Source organism: Mastigoproctus giganteus, chromosome 10 (genome assembly GCF_048544385.1).
Source record: "Mastigoproctus giganteus isolate SK-2022 chromosome 10, ASM4854438v1, whole genome shotgun sequence".
In the NCBI taxonomy this organism is placed as follows: domain Eukaryota; kingdom Metazoa; phylum Arthropoda; class Arachnida; order Uropygi; family Thelyphonidae; genus Mastigoproctus; species Mastigoproctus giganteus.
In genome coordinates, this window is record NC_143584.1 from 34,049,692 (window position 1) to 34,070,783 (window position 21,092).

Sequence of the window (21,092 nt, forward strand, 5' to 3'; positions counted from 1 at the left end):
ATAATTGCACACCATAAGCAACTGCTTAAAGTACACCCTTCAAGGAACCTGCAAGGCACCCTTCAAGGAACCTGCAACATACCACAATGCAACCCCAACACCGTGAAAGAGCATCAGCCAAGTTCCTATCATTACAAACATGTGGCACAGTGCCAACTTTGCAGTGTGATATACAGAAATCACTGGGCTTTTACATATCAATACCAATCACCTTATAAACATTCCAAATAACTGATAGCTTCACCTTATGAAATAAATTATAATGAAAGGCAAAAAAATTTCAAAAGCAAACCATAGAAATATATTTGAATACTGAGTACAAATAGACAAATACTAACATATATATAGTTGCTAATCCTTTGAAATAATTATAAAAAAGTGCTATTTACATTATACTCACAATAAAAATTACACTGGAACCATTGTATCAACTAAGGTTGCATGCCATAAGCAAGTTCTTCATATACTGTGAGGCAATCTTTGAACATCACAGCATGATCTCGTGTTTACACTGTGAGAGGCCAATGTGAGAGCACAGCCAAGTTCCTATTGTTGCAAAAGTTAGCACAGTGCCAAGCATAATATTTGAGATTTTATGGTAATAATATACAAACAAAACACATGTTTTTTATCTTTTTTTTTTTTTTTTTTTTTTTTTGTTAGTATCTTAATATAAATTTGAAAACTTAAAAAGTTATCCATTACTTGGCTTGCCAACATTGTGTTGATGCTACTCCAGATACTTGTGCAAAAACAGACTTGCTTGTTTCTTCTATATATACATACCCTTACCATTCTCATGATATAAAATGTAGTAAAAATCATTAGGCCAGCTCATTTTTTGCTACTGATGATGGTCTACTATCAATGTTATTTAGCATCAGACAAGTCACTGTTTATGATGCTGGATCAGTGTTCACCGTAAACATTTGTCTATGTGCACAAACTGTGTGGAGTGTTCCACTCATTTTGCTGCTAGAAATATATTGAAGAATATGTGAGTATGAACAGTCAAATGCTAACATGCTTGTATATAGTTGCACTGGAATCCCTATATTGTATTATGTGATGAATTTTTTTCACTCTTGTCCTCCTATTGGCTTAATTCATGATACACATTTCTCTTGCTATATAGGAAGACTGATCTTCAGTCTTCCATCAATTTTTTGTATAAACTTCTGAAACAGCTATGTGGGTCTAGTCCACTATTCAAGACATGTAAGTGCTCTCTTAGAATCTATATTATTGCATTATTACACAAAAAAAAAAATATATATATATGTATGAAAATCCATTTTTCTAATAAAGCACTGTTTCTAATCCAAATATATAACAGTGTTCCATTATTCAACTCATATACTTCAGTGCAGTTCTTATACAGTAAAAGCACTATCTGACATCAATCCATCCAGAAAGCTCAGGCAATCAACATCTGAGAAAAATATATTAAAAAATGGACAGTTGCATCAATTATCCACCTAGTAATAAAGATACTGTGAATGAAATAATTAAATGTTACAAAAATGCATTAAATAAAAACAATGTTTAGCAAAACAAAAATTCTTATTATAAAAAATAACTTAAAAAAATTTTAGAAAGTTGTAAAATATTTCATGTATTCTTTACATTACATCAAAAATTAACACCATTGGGCCACTGTCATTAAAGTATCAGTTTACTTAAGCAAGTGTAGTTATATCATCATCATATCCATAACCCACCCTTTATGGCATCTCTTTTTTTTTTTTTTTTTTGTCCTCACTTTTTCCCATTATATATGGGGTCAGAGTGGTTTTTTTTTTTTTTTTTTTTTTTAATGCCTTACTTCTGCTTTTAAATGCTCACTTTAGAAAATTTACAACCTAAAATGGATCACTGCTTTTCAATATTAAGGTGAATAAATAAATCATGTGAATAAATAAATTGTTTTGGCATGCAATTTTTAGGGCCTGATGCCCTTCCTGACACCAACCGTCACCCTTTATCTGGACTGGGGATATGCGGTGGTCATTCCTTGACCTTCCACATCCTCCGTATTTGTGGTCACGGGCTCAAACCCCAGTCTAATCAAGAAGTGTGTGCTACGCACTACTGCTCCTGTCCACCTGGCTACGGAGGCACCCTTTATGGCATCTTAATAAAAAGGCCAAAAGTTGGTGAAAATGTAGATGTGTTGTTTTAACCTTAAAACAGAAAGTGGATATTTGTATAAGGCTAAGAAAAGGTTAAAATTATAATATACTGTACTTATATGATCTTAGCTCTTTAGCAATTTATGAAATTAAAATCACAGCTGATAAGTTTTCAGTGATAAGTGAAAAAGGAAGTAGTATTTTAAAATCAAGTCATGGGAAATAAAGGTAGTGCATGACTACAAATGTGACTACAAAGTTTAACTTTACATTAAATTGTTTTGCATCCTCCTATAAGAGATTTTATGTTAATGCTCAAACAATCAGCACCCACAATTCCCATCGATGCTGGACAGTTGAGCTTATTTAATCAGTTCAAAATTTAAAAAAAATAAATAAATTTCACAATTAAATAATTCTAATTTATAATCAATTGGTTATTAACAGAGGCATTTCATCTTCCCTTACATTTGACATTTTAAATTTACTCAATTTCAACATTCAAAACTGAACATAATTTTGTTCCTTATGGCAAAATACCAGAATAGTACAACAGCATTCACTTTAACAAGGATTCTGTTTTTAAACAAAATGAAAAAGAAAAATTTAACAATTTTTGTAAGATATGACTTAGTCCAAATAAAATACACATTGGTAAATGCTGGTCTGCAATAACAAGAAATAAAAAGTAAGGAAATAAGTAGAAAACAGGAAAAAAGGGGGTTTACAAACTAAAAAAAAAAATTAATATAATACACAGCCCAAAAAAAAACAAAAAGGAAAATAAGTTCCATCTTGAAAATGATAATCACAAAAAAGTACCTAATCAAAAAATATGCTTGGTACATCATGCAGTCAAAGATTGCAAGTAATGGAAAATAATACAGTGTGAAAATAACTCAATTTTTTAAAAACCCAATGGCTGAGTATTGTTTTCCATCACCTAAAAATGCAAATATAAAAATATCATGAAACATGAAAAAAAATGAAAAAGTACCTTATAAAACTGAAGACAATTGCCTGCAAGGTTCTAGCTACAAGCATTTCACTGGCCTGTTTATATAATGAAAATGATATTAAAAACAGATTACTATAGTTAAAAACAAACTGAAGAGACTTCCAAAGCAAACATAAGTGAGAAGCATAATGCAACTAAAACTAAAAAAAAAACAAAAATAAACAGACAGAAAAAATTAAGCAGTCTGAAAAATAATTCAAACACTGCAAATCAATACAGGCTTAAAACACGATGCAGTGATATTTAAAAACACATGCTATTTTGAGAATCATGCAAAATTCAGTGTTACATATTAAGACAAAGTGAAGTGAAACTTTCTGAAAGCAGCAGCAGCAGCAGCATTCACATTAAAGCATCACAAACTGCTACCTCTTTTAGGTGGTGGTGCAGTAACTTGAGGAGAACTACGTGATGGAAACATTGAATTAAAATCCACATTAAATATTTCATTAAAATCAGGAAGATTCAAATCTTGACTTTGTGGTTTTTCTAGAAAGACAACAAACAGCATTATTGGAAAAAAAAAAATACTAAAATATTTACTTAAGAAATATTTATTCTAATGATGCTATTGATGATCTCATGTATATACTGTATAAGAATATAAGAAATATAATAATCAGTGAGTAATTTTAGCCTTTTAATATGAAATAAGAAAACATTCTTGACTAGTAAAGAAGAAGAAGAAGAATATTTCTTATTCTTCTCAACTCATACTTCAGTGCAGTTCTTATACAGTAAAAGCACTATCTAACATCAATCCATCCAGAAAGCTCAGGCAATCGACACATCTGAGAAAAATATATTAAAAAATGGACAGTTGCATCAATTATCCACCTAGTAATAAAGATACTGTGAATTAAATAATTCACAGTATCTTTCATAAATAAATACTATTTCAGTTTTAAAGTGTTTAATATAAATAAAAAAAGCTTCTTCTCAGGTATTTACAGTTAAGTACCCTAATGATTCTTATTTCCATATATACAATACATGAATTAGTCAAATTTCTATACAGTTGCTATAGCACAGAATAGCAAAAAAATTTACACAAAGAAAGATATTTCATAATATCCATATTTCAATTCCAGCATAAGTTGTTTTAATAGTGCACTACAAAAAAAATTTCACTTCAAATCGCACCAATGGTTGTTTCAATAATGTTAACTTCTTGTCAGGAAAGGACCAGTCTTCATCAGTGCAAACTTGGCAATCCAGCCACAATATGAGACTGCAATAGTGAAAGGTTGTTATTGGAAGTACAATATCAACCTTAAAGAAAAGTGCTATAATTTAAGATTCAAGTCTATAAAAGGCACTACATAAGGTTCTTGATTTCATTACACATCAGAATCCTGGACAAATTGTGCCAGTGTATTATGTCTGTTCCCACACCAATTTGCATGTTAGGTGAACTGAAGACACAGAGGAGGACCCGATTCCTTCCACCTGAAATTATATACCATGATTTGTGACTGTCTTGACATCAGGAGCTTATTCCTGGGGCCCTTTCCAGTGAAAAATACCACATGAATATAGATCCAATTCACAGTAGTTATGTAATTGATTACCTGAATATTAAAAATAAGAATAAATGAACAAGTGCTTACATAAAATTTTTACTACTAAATTTACAGTACTCATTAATAATTGTTAGTAATCTGTAATAAATACTGAAAATGGCCACTCTCAGCTTCAAAAAACATCCTGACTTGTTTATGAATGTGCCCCCACAGACAAAAATCTAAGATGTTGAGTTCTGGAAATCTGGGTAGCCAACATTGTGGGCCACTACAAGTAATCCATAAATGAGGCAAGCAATAACTGAGGTAATTTTCATTAACAATAGCATATGTTACTGTCAACAAAATCATAGCAACGTGTTATTCAAATCATTGTTGAACTTTAAATACTCAACTCCAATGAGATTCACAAAGGAGCCAGAAGACATTTTTAATATTTATTCTACTTGTTCACTTATTCTTAATTTTAAAACTCAGGTATAACTCAATAACCACTGGGAATTGGACCTATGCTTATATGATTTTTCACTGTAAATAGCCTTTTTTGTCTTGTCTTCAGGAATAAGCTTCTGAATTTGAGACAGAATAGTGAATTAGTCTGTGTGTGTGATGTTATCAAAAACATTCAGGAACAGAACTGATATTATTTGAGAAATAATGTAGCATACCAGATACTTGGATCGCCTTCAAAGTAGGCTCCTTAACACTGTATACACTTATTCTAATGTGTCTGAAACTTCTGAAAGCATTTCCAATAAGCTTCCTTTGGAAATGCTAATGGTTCCTATGTCACATTACTATTAAGCAGTGTGATATGATGCAAAACAACAAGCTTATAAAGCATTAGCCAAAAAAAAAAAAAAAAAAACCCCTTCTCACATCACCTATCCATCATCCTCTCAAATAATAATTTGTCTAGTTCTCCCTTGAATTTATTCACACTACCCACTTCCACAACAACAGATAGAAGTATGTTCCAACAAACATCCACTGGCTGAAGGCAAACCTCTGCACATCTACAACCATCCTCCCTCAATTTGAATATATGACCCCTCATGTGCGTAGTCTGAGCAAAAGGAAGAATACCATTAGCATTTAGCTTACTCAAGGCCTTAACCTCCTCAATCAAATTACCTCGCAGGTACCTAGTATCCAAGATAACTGTAGTTTGCAGTACTCAAGCCTTTCATTGTAAGACCCCCTTTTTGTTCCCCCCTCACTGATCTCATTACCTTGCTCTGCACCCATTTTAGTAGACCAACATTCTTTCTAAAATGGGGCTTCTAGACTAGCATGGCATACTCAAGATGTGGCCTAACCATTGCTTTGTACAATGGAATAATCACCTCCTTATCCCTGCTAGCAACGTTTCTGTATATCATTGACAAAACATCATGAACTATCCTGGCAGCCTGTCTGCATTGCTCAGAGACCTTCATACCAACTCCTGCCTGCTCAGCTGCCTAAGTTATCTAGATCTTGTTGCAGTGATTACTGTCATTAACTACCCTGCCAACCTATGAATCATCTGCAAACTTAGACATTCAACCTGATATACCTTCATCAATATCATTAATAAATATAGGAAACAACATTAGGCCTAGCAATGAACTCTGTGGAACTCCACCAATAACATTAATCCATGAAGAGCAGTGTCCATTAATAACCACCCTCTGTCTTCTCCCAATTAACCATCCCTTTATCCATAGCAATAACTTGTCCTTAATGCTACACTGCTGCAATTTATACAGCAGTCTTTTATGTGCAACAGTATCCAAAGCTTTCCTGAAATCTAAGTATACAATATCAAGATTATTTTTTTTCCATCCAGCTACTTTGTTACTGAATCATAGTATCCAATCAGATTGGTCACACAAGATTACCTCTTAACAATCTATGCTGTGACTGCAGTATAATTGCAATCCTGTCTAGAACATCCTATATTACTTCTTTAACCAGTGACTCCATTATTTTCCCTGTAACAGAAGTTAAGGTAACAGGTCTATAATTATTCATGTCACCTTTTGATCCCCCATTGTGAATATATTTGCACATTTCTCAGAAAAATTTCCTTAGTAATTGCAAATCTGCGGGTCTAAGCTTGGAAAACAAAACAAAAAAATAAATAAATAAAATAAATAAATATATTATTGGGCTCTAAATCTGTTGAATGTGGCAGATAGATGACCATGGTGATGGTTTGCTTCAGACAAAATCTAAGGTGTTGACATCTATAAATCTGAGTAGCCAACACTGACCATCACAATTAATTCAGCAACTAGAGAAACAATGATAGAGATTATTTTTCATTAATAACAGCACATTCACAAATAACTTCATTCATAAAGCACTGAAAGTACACAGGCATAGTCATTGTGCAAGTGCCCACTTCTGAACCCACCTTTCCAGTCATTTTCTCCAAAGAGCATCACACAATTTGCCACTGAACTGTTTGTAATATTCCTATTTGTACTATACATACAAATCAATTACGAACAATACACTGCAGATCAGTAAATATGATAAGCATGATCTTTGTATTTCACAGAGATTATTTTTTTTGGGCCTTCAAGATAAGTCTTTTATTAGGAGTACTGGGCCATTGTTTTTAAGTCAAAGCCGTATACCCACAGTTCATCACCAATAATGATGGAAGAAAAGTGTGGATCGGCAGAAGTACATTCACAAATATCCTGACATGGGAGAATTCACTGTTCTCTAATCATCAGTGAGGATGCACTCCACAAACAGCCAAAATGCACTCCATTCTCAAATCTTGGGCTAAAACTGATTTATATGTCCTATAAGAAATATCAGTTTCACTAGCAGTTTTACTTGTCAATCACTCCTGATCTGATCATGGATACAAGTGATTAAACTGTTTGTTATTAAAAGTTGAAAGCAAGCAGAGAAAGTATAGCCTTTTTGGTCTGGTCTCGTTTTTAATTTGTTCCCTTTAAACTTTATAAACCACTGGAAAGGCTTCAAACAACACATAACACCTTCTTCAAAATCTATTTTTAACATTTCATGGGTTTCTGTTCCACCTTTTCTACTTTGAAATAAAATTTGATGAAAATTTGCTGCTCAGTAAAAGCACTAATTTTAAATCTGCCAAAACACATAAAAGACCTTCGTTTCAAGATGTGCTAATTCAGAATGACAGAAAATAAACAAACATATCATGCATTACTATATCAAGAAATTTCACATCAGGTGCTGACACTGTAACTTAAAATTTCAGTGTCACTCTGACATTTTTTAATTGCAACTTGTATATACGCACCAACTGAATCAGTAGAAACAGCAACAGCAGAATAAGTATTAAATTTAATAAGTTTAAACTGAGATGAGATCTAATTAGACCAAAACAGTTCAAATAAAGTGTTGTCAAAGTATATATCAGAGGGCTGTTCAATAAAAAATTATCATAATTTTTCATGAACAACCATACTGTTGGCTATTTCTAGATGAGCTGCAGAATTTAAGACCAAATCAAGCTACATCACATAGCAACTGTGCAGATGACTTGTGCGCACGGTGTTACCATGATGATTAGAAAAGTTTATGGGTGTTCAGTTTTGCCTATATAACAATAGATGTAACACGTGATGAACAGTATGCCACTCAAATTTTGTTTCCATCTCAAGACAACATCTGCTGAAGTATATGAAATATTAAAAGAGGCTTACGGTGAATCTATGCTTTCCTCATAGCTCATCTCCATATAGCACACAGCTCACAGGTGGTTTAGAATATTTAAAGATGAACATGATTTTATCACAAAAATCAGTTACTGAAGATAGTGAAGTTCTGCAAAAGGTGATAACAGAGGATGAGACATAGCTTCATCATTTTGATCCAGATGATAAGCATCAAAGCTCTGTTTGGAATTCTATGTCATTGCCAACACCAAAAAAAGCAAAAAATGGGGCCTTCTACAGGAAAGCTTATGGTAATCTTTTTTTTTTGACATTCAAGGAATAGTTTACCAGCATGTTGTGTTACGTCATACTACTGTTGCAGGACCTTACTACAAAACTGTACTGCACACTTTGCAGGATCACATTCATCATAAATGAACACACAGGTGGGTGGATGCTGCATCTCAAATCTCAAGACCTCACATTTCTCATTCTCTCGTCAAGTACTTTTAGCATTAGCATTAGCATTAGTAGAGGCATATGATGCAAGAAAGCAAGCTTATTCAGCATCAGCCAAAAAAAAAAAAAAAAAAAAAAACCACTCCCATTTCACCCCTCCGTTCGTTCGAAATACCTGTCCAGTTGAGCCTTAAATTTGTTTAGGCTATCAACTTCAACAACAAGTGATGGAAGTCGGTTCCACGAACGAACCACGCGCTGGCCAAAGGCAAATTTCCGCACATCTATCCGACATCCGTCCTTCCTCAATTTGAATTTATGCCCTCTGAGGTGATTATTCTGAGCAAGATGAAGAATCCCATTGGCATTGAGCATGCTCAAACCATTCAAAGCCTTATACACCTCTATCAGATCACCTCGCCGGTGCCTAGTCTCCAGACTCTGTAATTTGCAAAACTTAAGCCTTTCTTCGTAAGAGCAACCCTTTGTTCCATTCACTAATCTTGTTGCCCTTCTCTGTACCTGTTCCAGCAGCTCTACATCCTTCTTGAAATGAGGCCTCCAGACCTGTATACAGTACTCAAGATGTGGCCTAACCATTGCCTTATACAAGGGAATAATCACCTCCTTATCCCTGCTAGAAAAATTCCTGTATATCATTGACAAGACACCATGAGCTACTCTTGCAGCTCGTCTGCACTGCTCAGAGAACTTCATATCTGCCTGCACAATTACCCCCAGGTCCTTTTCATTCTCCACCACTGTCAGTGTAGTACCGCACAGTTGATACGTTGCTCTGGGGTTACTGTTTCCCATATGTAGTACTTTACATTTGTCAATGTTAAACTTCATTTGCCACCTCTCAGCCCATCTGTTCAACCTTTCCAGATCCTGTTGCAGCAGCATAGCGTCAGTAGTGTCCTTAACAACCCTGCCAACCTTTGTATCATCTGCAAACTTAGTCAGCATTAATGTCAAACATGTTCCTCAACCACCCTACAGCCCTAACCTTGCAGCCCTGTGAATTTTTTTTTTTTTTTTTTTTTCAAAGTTAAAGAAGGGGCTGCAAGGAAAACATTTCCAATCATCAGAAGAAGTTGTAAGAACACTGGAGGCAATTCTCAAACATGTCAAAAAATAGCTTCCACTGTTTTTGAAGAATGGCAAAAGAGTTGGAGTAAGCCCATTTCATGAAACGAGGACTACTTTTAAAAGGACCGACAAAATATAGATGATTAATAAAGGATTGCCGTGAAAAAAAAAAAACATTTTTATTGAGCAACCCTCATATATATTCCCCTCAACTTCCAAAAAAAATACGCACGTGTTCTATACACATGCACGCACACACACAATGCCATTTACATTTATTTAATATTTTTTTTATGAAAACCCCAATCATGAGAGTTATTAGAACCTATAGTACTTAGAGTACTGTGCATGGGTTGAAGGTTGAGAAGATATTTGTTGACTTGAACTTCTGTAGATTGTAATTTTCAGAAAATACGTATGAAGGTTGTTCCAGAAAACGGAAGTTGAATGAATAAATTGAGGAAAAAGAAAAGTTGGTTCTGTGAGTTTTAAATTGGACAGTAAATGGATGTTGACTAGTTGTAGCAGGTGTACAGACTGCTTTGGAAGAGAGAGTGGGAATGATAGAAGCCAGTTCAGAAGAACAGTGCCCAAGGAAGTATCTATAGAAAAGGCATGCAGAAGATACAGAGTGGAGAGACTTTGTTAGAGATGACCGCCCCATATCTAGGAATAATATTCCATGGTAGGGCAGATTTGCAATTTGTACAGTGAACAGCTGTTTAGAAGAAAAGTAACACTGACATCAAAGGAGAAAACCCAGTTTTTTAGATGGAAAGGAAGCAATATTTGTAATGTGCTTATGCCAAGAGTGATTAGAAGTCAAAGTAATTCCCAATAGAGATATATGATCTTGCCTAGAAATCAGAGTGTCATTAAAGATAAGCATAGGCAGGAGCAGAAAAATCCTTTTTGCAAGATATAAGACAGGTCTGAGTTTTAAAAGGATTGAAATCAATTTTCTTTCCCACTGGAGAATTACGTTGAGATCAGCATTTAAGTAACTGGCAGTGGATATTCGAGAATTTGAAGCTGTTTGTGGAGAGCAAGTTTTCTCAAACTGTAATCAGCAAAACTATGGATAGGATTTTTGGTCAATGGAAAAAACTTATTAATATACAAGAGGAAAAGCGTGGAAGAAAGAACTGAACCTTGGGGAACACCAACATTAGTGAAGAAGTTAGAAGGCAAAGAGCCATCTACCCCTAGCAAGAAGTCAGAGAGAAAACTGGACCAAATTACAAAAAACAGTTGATAAAGCATAAGATGGAAGCTTATTTAGAAGACCTTTAGGCCAAACATGATCAAAAGTCTTTGAAATGTCAAGAACAACTGCTTGAGTTTCAGCAAACTTTTCCATTGAATTTGTCCATAGATGAATAACATAAGTCAGAATATCACCAATGGATCAACACTGATGGAAGTTTTCTAGATAGTTAGCATTAGTAGAGGCATATGATGCAAGAAAGCAAGCTTATGCAGCATCAGCAAAAAAAAAAAACACTCCCATTTCACCCCTCCGTTCGTTCAAAATACCTGTCCAGCTGAGCATTAAATTTATTTAGGCTATCAACTTCCACAACAAGGGATGGAAGTCTGTTCCACCAACCAACTACCCGCTGGCTAAAGGCAAATTTCCGCACATCTATCCTACATCTGTCTTTCCTCAATTTGAATTTATGCCCTCAGGTGATTATTCTGAGAAAGAGGAAGAATCCCATCAGCACTGAGCATGCTCAAACCATTCAAGACTTGATACACCTCTATCAGATCACTTCGCCAGTGCCTAGTCTCCAAAAACTGTAATCTGCAAAACTTAAGCCTTTCTTCATAAAAGCAACCCTTTGTTCCATTCACTAATCTTGTTGCCCTTCTCTGTACTTGTTCCAGCAGCTCTACATCCTTCTTGAAATGAGGCCTCCAGACCTGTATACAGTACTTAAGGTGTGGCCTGACCATTGCCTTATACAAGGGAATAATCACCTCCTTATCCCTGCTAGTAAAAATTCCTGTATATCATTGACAAGACACCAGGAGCTACTCTTGCAGCCCGTCTGCACTCCTCAGAAAACTTCATATCTGCCTGCACAATTACCCCCCAGGTCCTTTTCATTCTCTACCACCGTCAGTGCAGTACCACAGAGTTGATATGTTGCTCTGGGGTTACTGTTTCCCATATGTAGTACTTTACATTTGTCAATGTTAAACTTCATTTGCCACCTCTCAGCCCATCTGCTCAACCTTTCCAGATCCTGTTGCAGCAGCATACTGTCAGTATTGTCATTAAGCTTGATATACCATCATCAATATCATTTATAAATACAGAAAACAACAATGGACCCAACAATGAACCCTGAGGGACTCCACTAATAACATTAGCCCACAATGAGCAGTGTCCATTGATTACCACTCTGTCTTCTCCCCCTCAACCATCCATTTATCCATAGCAGCAATTTGCCTCCAATGTCATACCGCTCCAATTTGTGCAGCAGTCTTCCATGTGTAACAGTATCAAAAGCCTTTCTAAGATCCAAGTTTATAATATGAAAGTTATTCCCTACATCCAGCTCCTCTTTTGTGACTGCATCATAGTATCCAATCAAATTGGTCAGGCAAGACTTCCCCTTAACAAAACCATGCTGTGTCCGAGCTATAACTGAAGTCTTGTCTAGATGATCCTGCAGTGCTTCTTTAACCAGTGCCTCCATTAATTTTCCTGGAACAGAAGTTAAACTCACAGGTCTACAATTACTTGTGTCAGCCTTTGATCCTCCATTGTGAATTGGGGTCACATTTGCACATCTCCAGTCTATGGGTACCTCCCCTGAGTCCAAAGAAGTTCTCATAATTAGCATTAGCATTAGTAGAGGCATATGATGCAAGAAAGCAAGCTTATGTAGCATCAGCAAAAAAAAAAAAAAAAAAAAAAAAGAACAGTGTCCTTAGAAATAACTATAGAAAAGGATGCAGCAGAACCTGAACATCTATGAGACAGAGAATGGAAAAAGTCAGTTATAAAGAAGTTGTTAATTAACCTGACTGCCCTCTTTTGAAATGAAATGAAAAGGAGTTTGAGAGAGGTTTTAGAGGCCCAAGTCCAAATGTGGAAATGATATTCCATGGCAGAAGAGATTTGAAATATCTCTTCTGTCATGCATTACTTTTCTGTACAGAGTCAGAAAAGTAACGCTAAGATTGAAAAAGAAAACCCAGTACAGTCAGTCCTCGTTTAACATGTGTTTACACTACACAAATTCGATCATACACGATTTATAAATAGGGGAACGAGATATCGTATATAACACGAACCGAATTCACTTATGCACAATTCGCCTTTGTGTTGTCAAGAAATGGCAGTCGAATGCAGAATACCAGCCAAATGAACACAACACGATAGAAATGAAGAGCAGATTCTGAAAATGTATTTATGTTTTTTCTATTAGGGAAACACATTTCACCATAATAAAGTAAAAATCTACACAATTCCAGCTATCAGTATTATCACAAATGCCATTAGATCGAGTTTACTACCAGATTCCACTAGCAGACACGCAACTGGAAATTGTTTTTATTGTTTAATGGTAGTAACCCCCAGAAATATGCTTTAGTAAAATGTGAGGTGTTAATAGTGTATCTCTGAATATTTACCCGGGAAAATTTGTAGTGGCCTCATACTATGGTTTATGGCCAAAATCACACCAGACTCTGGCCACCGGGGTTTCCCCGGTAAGGCTTATGGCCAGTCCGCCACTATCAATAGTGAAAAAATATGAAATTGCGAAAAGCTTTGAGCCAAATGAAAGACCATGTGATATTGCACGTGCTACAGGCCTAAATGAGGCAACACCGAGAATTAGAAAGAATGCATAAAAAAATAAAAACTTTCATAGCAGGAACAACTCAAAGTGTAATTAAAATCCATTAGCAAGACACAAAGAGTTGGAAGGGATGGAACGGCTGTCATCTGTTTGGATAGAAAATCAAACAAAAAACAAGTTTGCTTACGATAGAAGCAAAAGTATTAGCAATATTTTATTATGTAATAGTCACAATAAAATATATAAGTATTTTATTACAATTATTTATTGTGTTTGGTAATGTTTTAGTTACAAACGTGTGTGTTCAACCTTCGGTGGTCGGCACCTATCCCTACTTTTCCCATAGGGCCTGTTGTTTATATTGCACGATTTGGCATCGCACGAGGGTTTCTAGGAACACAACTATCGTGCTATATGAGGACTGACCGTATTTATGAAGGATTATTTGTGATGTACTTATGCCAAGTGGAAGATTAGAAGTTAAGGTAATCCCCAATAAAGATATGTGATCTTGTCTAGAAATTTGAGTGACTTCAAAGATGAGCAGGGGGTACAACCATGAGATTATTATTGAGACCATGTATATTTAAGAAATTAATGAAGTTCGTAGAAAATTTAGATCTTTTAGCAGATAAGTTTGTTCTATTAATTATTTGATAGGGGATGATATGTGGTACTCCATAGCAAATGATATTAATACAAAGAAAGGCACTATTCAACAACATGCAAATGATAAGAACGTTTATTTATTTATTTTTTTTTTATGTAAACCCCAAACACGAGAGGTATTATAACCTATAGTACTTAGCACCGTGCTTGGGTTGGAGGTTGAGAAGATGAAAGAAGATATTTGTTGATATTGCACTTGAACTTCTGTAGACTGTAATTTTACAGTCTACAGAAATACATACGAAGGAAAGTTGTTCCAGAAAATGGCAGTTGAATGAATAAACGAGGAAGATAAAAAGTTGGTTCTGTGAGTTTGAAGTTGGACAGTAAATTGATGTTGGCTGGTGGCTGCACGTGTTCGGACTGTTTTGAAAGAGAGAGCAGGAATTATAGAAGCCAATTCAGAAGAACAGTACCCATGGAAATATCTGTAGAAGAGGCATGCAGCAGAAACAGTGCGTCTATGAGACAGCGAGTGTACAGACTCTGTTAGGGATGAATCATTAATTAACCTAACTGCCCTCTTCTGAATGGATTCATGAAGCCTGAGAGAGGTTTTGGGGGCACCACCCCAGATGTGGGAACAATATTCCATGGTAGGGCGGATTTGAGATTTGTACAAGAGTGAACAGCTGTTTGGAAGAAAAGTAACACCGAGAGCGAAAGAAAAAACCAAGTTTTTTAGATGCAGAGGAAGCAATATTTGTAATGTGCTTGTGCCAAGAGCGATTAGAAGTCAGGGTAATCTCCAACAGAGATATATCAACTTCCCTAGAAATCGGAGTGTCACCAAAGATAAGCATAGGAGCAGAAGAATCCTTTTTGCGAGATATAAGAGAAGGCTGCATTTTAGAAGGGTTGAAATCAAATAAGTTGTCTTTGCCCCACTGGAGAATTACCTGAAGATCAGCATTTAAGGAATTGGTGGCAGATTTTGGAGAAGTTGAAGCTGATTGAGCAGGGCAAGGTTTCTCAAAATGGAAAGTGGAATGCAATGTGCTATCGTCGGAAAAACTATGGATAGGTTTTCCAGTCAGTGGAAGAAGGTCATTAATATACAAGAGGAAAAGAGTGGGGGAAAGAACTGAATCTTGGGGGACACCGGCATTAGTGGAGAAGTTAGAAGACAGAGAGCCATCTACCATCACCCTCATTGAGCAATCAGAGAGAAAACTGGATAACCAATTACTAAAAACAGTTGAAAAACCATAAGATGAAAGCTTGTTTAGAAGACCTTTATGCCAAACACGATCGAAAGCCTTTGGGATGTCAAGAGCCACTACTTGTGTTGCACCAAACCTTTCCATTGAATTAGTCCATAAATGGGTAACATAAGCCAGAATATCACAAGTGGATCGACACTGACGAAATCCATACTGGCGATCGTTGATCAGGCGGAAGGTTTCTAGGTAGTTTAAGAGGTGGCAGTTAATTGATTTCTCCATTACTTTAGAAAGAGTAGAAGTAATTGCAATGGGACGATAGTTGGATGGGAGGAATTTGTCACCCTTTTTAGGAACTGTCTGGATATGAGCAAATTTCCAAGCAGAAGGAAAAACACCTTTGGAATAAGAAAGTGAAAAAAGGCGGCAAAAAACAAGAGTAAGTTCAGAAGCACAGATTTTGAGAACAAGTGGAGAAATACCATCGGGACCTGGATCTTTCTTAGCATCAAGATTCATCAAAATCCTTCTGACATCCTTTTGACGGAAGACCACAGGAGGCATTGAATGGAACGTGTTGGGAATGGAGGGAGGTGTTTTACTAAGATCAATAATACATGAGTTGGAAGAAAACTGGGATGCTAGCAGGTCAGTTTTATCCTTGGATGAAGTGCCAACAGAACCATCTGGTTTGGACAGATGTGGGAGCAGAGATGGGCAAAAGTTGCGGCCAATAGATTTGGCAAGAGACAAGACTGCTCGGCTACCATTAGGGCAAGAAGCAAGTTTTCTACTCTTAGCCTGTTCAAACTCTAGTTTGGACTGATCAATAACTGCTTTACAATTGTTGCGAGCTTTGGTGTAGGCAGAAAATGAAGATGAAGAATTAGAAACAAGCCAACATTCTTCTCTTGAACAGCCTTAGCACATTTATTGGAAAACCATGGTTTAGATAAAGGATGGGATTTTAAAGAGGGGTGTGGGATAAAGAATTCCATTCTTGCAAGAATAATTTCACGGACACAATCTGAGCAAACGTTGACATCAGAAGTTTTGAAACAGTAATCCGACCAAGGAAAGGAAGAAAAGAAATCTCGCATGTCATCCCATTTTGCATTCTTGTAATGCCAAACAACACGCGGTTGGGAATAGCCACGATAAAGGCTCCATTGGAGAAGAGACAATCACCAAATTGTGATCTGAAGTGCCTAAAGGACCTCTCACTTCGACTGTGTACTTAGAAGGGTTGATTGTGAGAAAAAAATCAAGCGTGTTGGCTGTATGATTAGGATTGTCCGGTATTGTTGTAGGTAAATGAACAATCTGTGCAAGATCATTAGTAATTGCAAAAGCCTCAGCATCTCGACTAGCTGGGTCGGTGTGACTAGAAAACGGAAGCCAGCTGGAGTTGTAAACATTAAAATCACCAAGGAAAATTACCTCACTGTTAGGAAAGTTGGACTGGAGAGAGTTGGGTTGCAAAGAGGGTCTAAGAGTTCCAAGTGATTAGTGGAGTTGGGAGAACGGCAGAGACAGATGAATTTGACAAAATGAGGTAGAAAGATTTTAAGCCAGAGAAGAGCGAAGAGAAGAGATCCCAAATGAACGGAACTATCAGAACGGATATTTGCACAAGTACCACCTTTGAGGCAAAAGGAATCATACAGCGAATAATTTGGGCATCTAAGATGAGCAGTAGTTAAATCAACCGATAACTGAGATTCTGTCAGAAAAAGTACATGGGATTCGGCAGACTGCAAGTGGAAATGGACATCGTTGAGATTAGAATTGAGACCACGTATATTTGTGAAATGAATTAGGAAGTGTTTGGGAGGTTTAGATCTTTTCGCAGATCAGCTTGCCCTATTAGTTTGACAATTCATGGTGTATTCAATAGTAAGAAAAAGTGGGTGGGACATGCTGTATGAAGCAATGAAATTTTTGGATATGGCGTACACATGGTAAGAATATACCCAGACCTTGACATAACATGGCCTCGACAATGCCCCCGCACGCACACACTACTCGGACTCCCTCCAGTCACTATCTGGCAGAGTAGAGGTAGCAAGATTATACACTAGCTGATCCGGAAGCCTCCTAGAGAGTTACCAATAGGTTCGGTCCGGTCCGGTGTATTAACTAGTGGCCAGCCTGCGAACACCGTTTTAGAGCTGTACCCTCAAAATGTAAAGAATAATGGATCTCGCCACGATGTTCATCATAACCTCAAAAGTCATCAATCATACTGCATGATGGAAGAGATGGAGAAGGGTTGACCGGAACTTAGCTCTAGAGACTAAACATGGGTTCCACCACTTCAAGCCTCCAATAAGCAAAGTGGTGGTATTGCAACAGTTAATGAGAGTCATCTACCACCTAGTACTGCCTGGTAACATAGAGGGGCGGCATTCCTCTATGTGGTGTGGGCGCCACACCTCGACACCTGCTTACATTGGTTCACACCTGAGTGGTCACCCACCGTGTACTTGTGCATGGAGGTTATACGCAGGATTACTAACAGTCCCACCATCGTGAAGGTGCAAGAGAATTTGGTTGTCACAGACCGTCCGGACTTCGCTGAAATTGGGTCCACTTGACTTGAGTGTCACCCGAATATCAGTTCCATCAGTGTTTTAGACTCCCAGGTAGCAAGTAGGGCTTGTCTGGCATATCTGAGAGAATGTCTGTGACAACCTCAAGGACTTATTGAGATAGTTGCAAGAGAGCTAAGCCTTGTTGTCAAAGTAACTGTATTGTAGCAAATTATCTTCTTCGGTAGCCATCCAAATAAATGTTCGTAACATTTGAATATGGTTTTTAATAGCATCTTTCATGCATTAATATCATTGCTTTTATTCTTAGTTTGAATATTCATAATGTATTGCTGTAGATGAAGTAAAAGTAGAAAAGGGAGGAGAAATCTGTTGTATGAAGTGACAAAATTTTTGGAAAAGATGTGCGCGTGCGCGCACACACACACGCACACACACACACTTGAAGAATATACCCAGCAACTTGACAAAATAGCTTGAAGTGCCCTCTTCCATACACACTACTCAAACTCTCTCCAGCACTAACTGGTAAATGCAGAGAGATTTTACACAAACTAATCTAGATGCCTCCTAAAGAGTTACTATAGGGGTGATCCGGTAGAGTATCTAGCAGCTATCCTACAAAAGCTGTTTTAAAGCTGAACCTTTGAAATGTAAGGATTATTGGATCTTACCAAGATCCAGTAATCCTTACATTTCCACAGGCAGAATGCACTGGTCTCACAGGAACTAGTTATTGTTGGTGATTCTATTGTCAGGGAAATGGGGAATATACCATACAAGAAGGATAGGTGGAACAGGGCCAGAGTATGTCTCACAGGAGTAAAAGTTGATGACATTGTAGAGCAGATATCATCTTTTAAGGGCACAAAAGGTGATATTGTTGTACACGTTGGCACTAATGATATTAAGAGTAGGAGACCGGGGGAATTACTTAACGAGTACAGGTCACTGTTGAAAAAAAGCCGCAAATTAGGGTTGAATTTGAAAGTATCTGCAATTCTGCCCAGACATGATAGGAGGGAGTATATGACGAGAGCCTTGTTGATCGATTCAGCCCTGGAGAGATTGTGCAAGGTTCAAGGGGTAGAATTTTTCTTAGCCTGGTCTGTGCTTGTTAACAGGAGAGACTGCTTTTATAGGGATGAGAGAGATACATGGACTAATAGATTAACAGTAGCCGCTGGCAAAGTTGAAAGTGATTCGTGCACTGCTCTATTGAAATGAGCAGCAGCCTGGAAAACAGATGCAGGGGATTTCTGAGACTGCTGGGAGTCATTGAGGTAAAAATAAACACATGGGCTGTGTTAAGGTGGCTAAGAATAGGAACAGGTGCATGTATAGTTGCGTGCATACCCAATGCTAGGAGTTAATAAATTTGATGAATTTGAGGTGTTGGTCAAAACATCAAAGGCAGATATTGTTGAGATATCACAGACGTAGTGTTACAGAGATATAAGCAATGCAGAAATGGAATTTGGGGAGTACAATGTGTACAGGAGGGATAGACAGGATAGGAAAGGAGGAGGATGGGTTATGCTATTAGTTAAGAAACACAAAATCCAAGTAAGTACAGCCAGGCGACATGGCTCGATAGTGCGGTGTCGAGTCAGTTTGGTGTGACATAAGCACTGGGAAATCAAAATTGAGAGTAGGAGTGTTTTATAGGCCTAATGACTCTGATGAGTAAAATAAACAACTTTACAGGGAAATAGAGTGGGCCAGTAAATCAGAGAGTCTCATAATGGGGAATTTTGATTTCCCAGATATTGACTGGAATTTGTGGGTTGGTCACTCACACACTAGCAAGGCTTTTGTGGATTTATTGAATGACTGTTTTCTACATCAGCATGTTCAGGAGGCAACTAGAGGGAGTAATACTCTTGATCTGATTATCAGTAGTGATTCTTCATGCATTAAGAATCTGCAAATAAAGTAACCACTAGGTGGCAGTGATCACAGTGAGCTGAACTGCTATTTACTCCTTTACTCCTGATTTACCATCAGGAGTAAAGGGAAGGTTTTTTGCTTTCCTAAAGGTGACTATGGAGGTCTGAGATAATATTTGAATTCTATACAGTGGGACCAACTGATGATGTTACCAGCAGCAAATAAAAAATGGGAAGCATTCAAAGAATTAATCTTGGAAGCTACTAGGCTTTTCATACCAACTAAGAAATATTGTTCAAGGTTTAGGCCTAAATGAATGTCAGATGAACTAATGAGACATATGGCAGAGAAGAAAAATGCATGAGATACATATAAATTAATGGATGACACGGAAGCCTATGATAGATATAAGCTGGTCTGTAACCAAGTCACAAAGGAGGCTAGGCAGGCAAAGGCAGATTACGAGAAATCTTTGGCAAAGGAAGAAAAGAGTTCTTTACTTACCGTATGTAAACTCTAGAAGGAAGGGGATGAATCAGATTGGTCCATTTGATATCGATGGTTCAACTGTTCATGATCCTGCTCGTGTAACTAACAAACTAAATGAGTATTTTGCATCTACTTTCAGACATCAGGAGTTATTCGGGGACAGAAACGCCAGAGATGATTTACACTCTGGCAGTGAGATAAGCTACAGAATCTTGAAATAACTGGGAGTAAAGTTTAGGAGAAATTGTTGCAGAAAAACATAAGAAAGGCACCTGGGGTGGATGGGATCTATCCAGTTATATTAAAGGAGGCAGCAAAGGAAGTAAGCAAACCCTTAGTCATAATTATGAGAGCTTCCTTGGACTCAGGGGAGGTACCCATGGATTGGAGATGTGCAAATGGGACCTCAATTCACAAAGGAGAATCAAAGGGCGAAGCAAGTAATTACAGACTTGTTAGTTTAACTTCTGTTCCATGGAAATTAACAGAGGCACTGTTTAAAGAAGCACTGCAGGATCATCTATACAAGTCTTCAATTACAGCTCGGACACAGCATGGTTTTGTTAAGGGGAAGTCTTGTCTGACCAATTTGATTGGATACTATGATGTGGTCACAAAGGAACTGGATGCAGGGAATAACTTT

The 21,092-nt window shown here is 37.0% G+C and overlaps 1 protein-coding gene across 5 annotated transcripts in view; it reads right to left on the minus strand.

Moving 5' to 3' along the window:
- Window positions 1-21,092, minus strand: part of Vinc (vinculin) — a 336,038-nt gene that overhangs the window by 84,187 nt on the left and 230,759 nt on the right. For 3 of the 5 annotated variants that reach the window (XM_090383804.1, XM_090383803.1, XM_090383805.1), the window contains exon 18: window positions 3,520-3,639. The exons of 1 other annotated variant lie outside the window; for it this stretch is intronic. In XM_090383804.1, coding sequence (XP_090239930.1) covers window positions 3,520-3,639 — 120 coding nt within the window. Of the gene's footprint in view, window positions 1-3,519; window positions 3,640-10,873; window positions 10,923-16,683; window positions 16,718-21,092 lie in introns of all 5 variants that reach the window. One more of the 5 variants, XM_090383807.1, reaches the window with a different exon arrangement.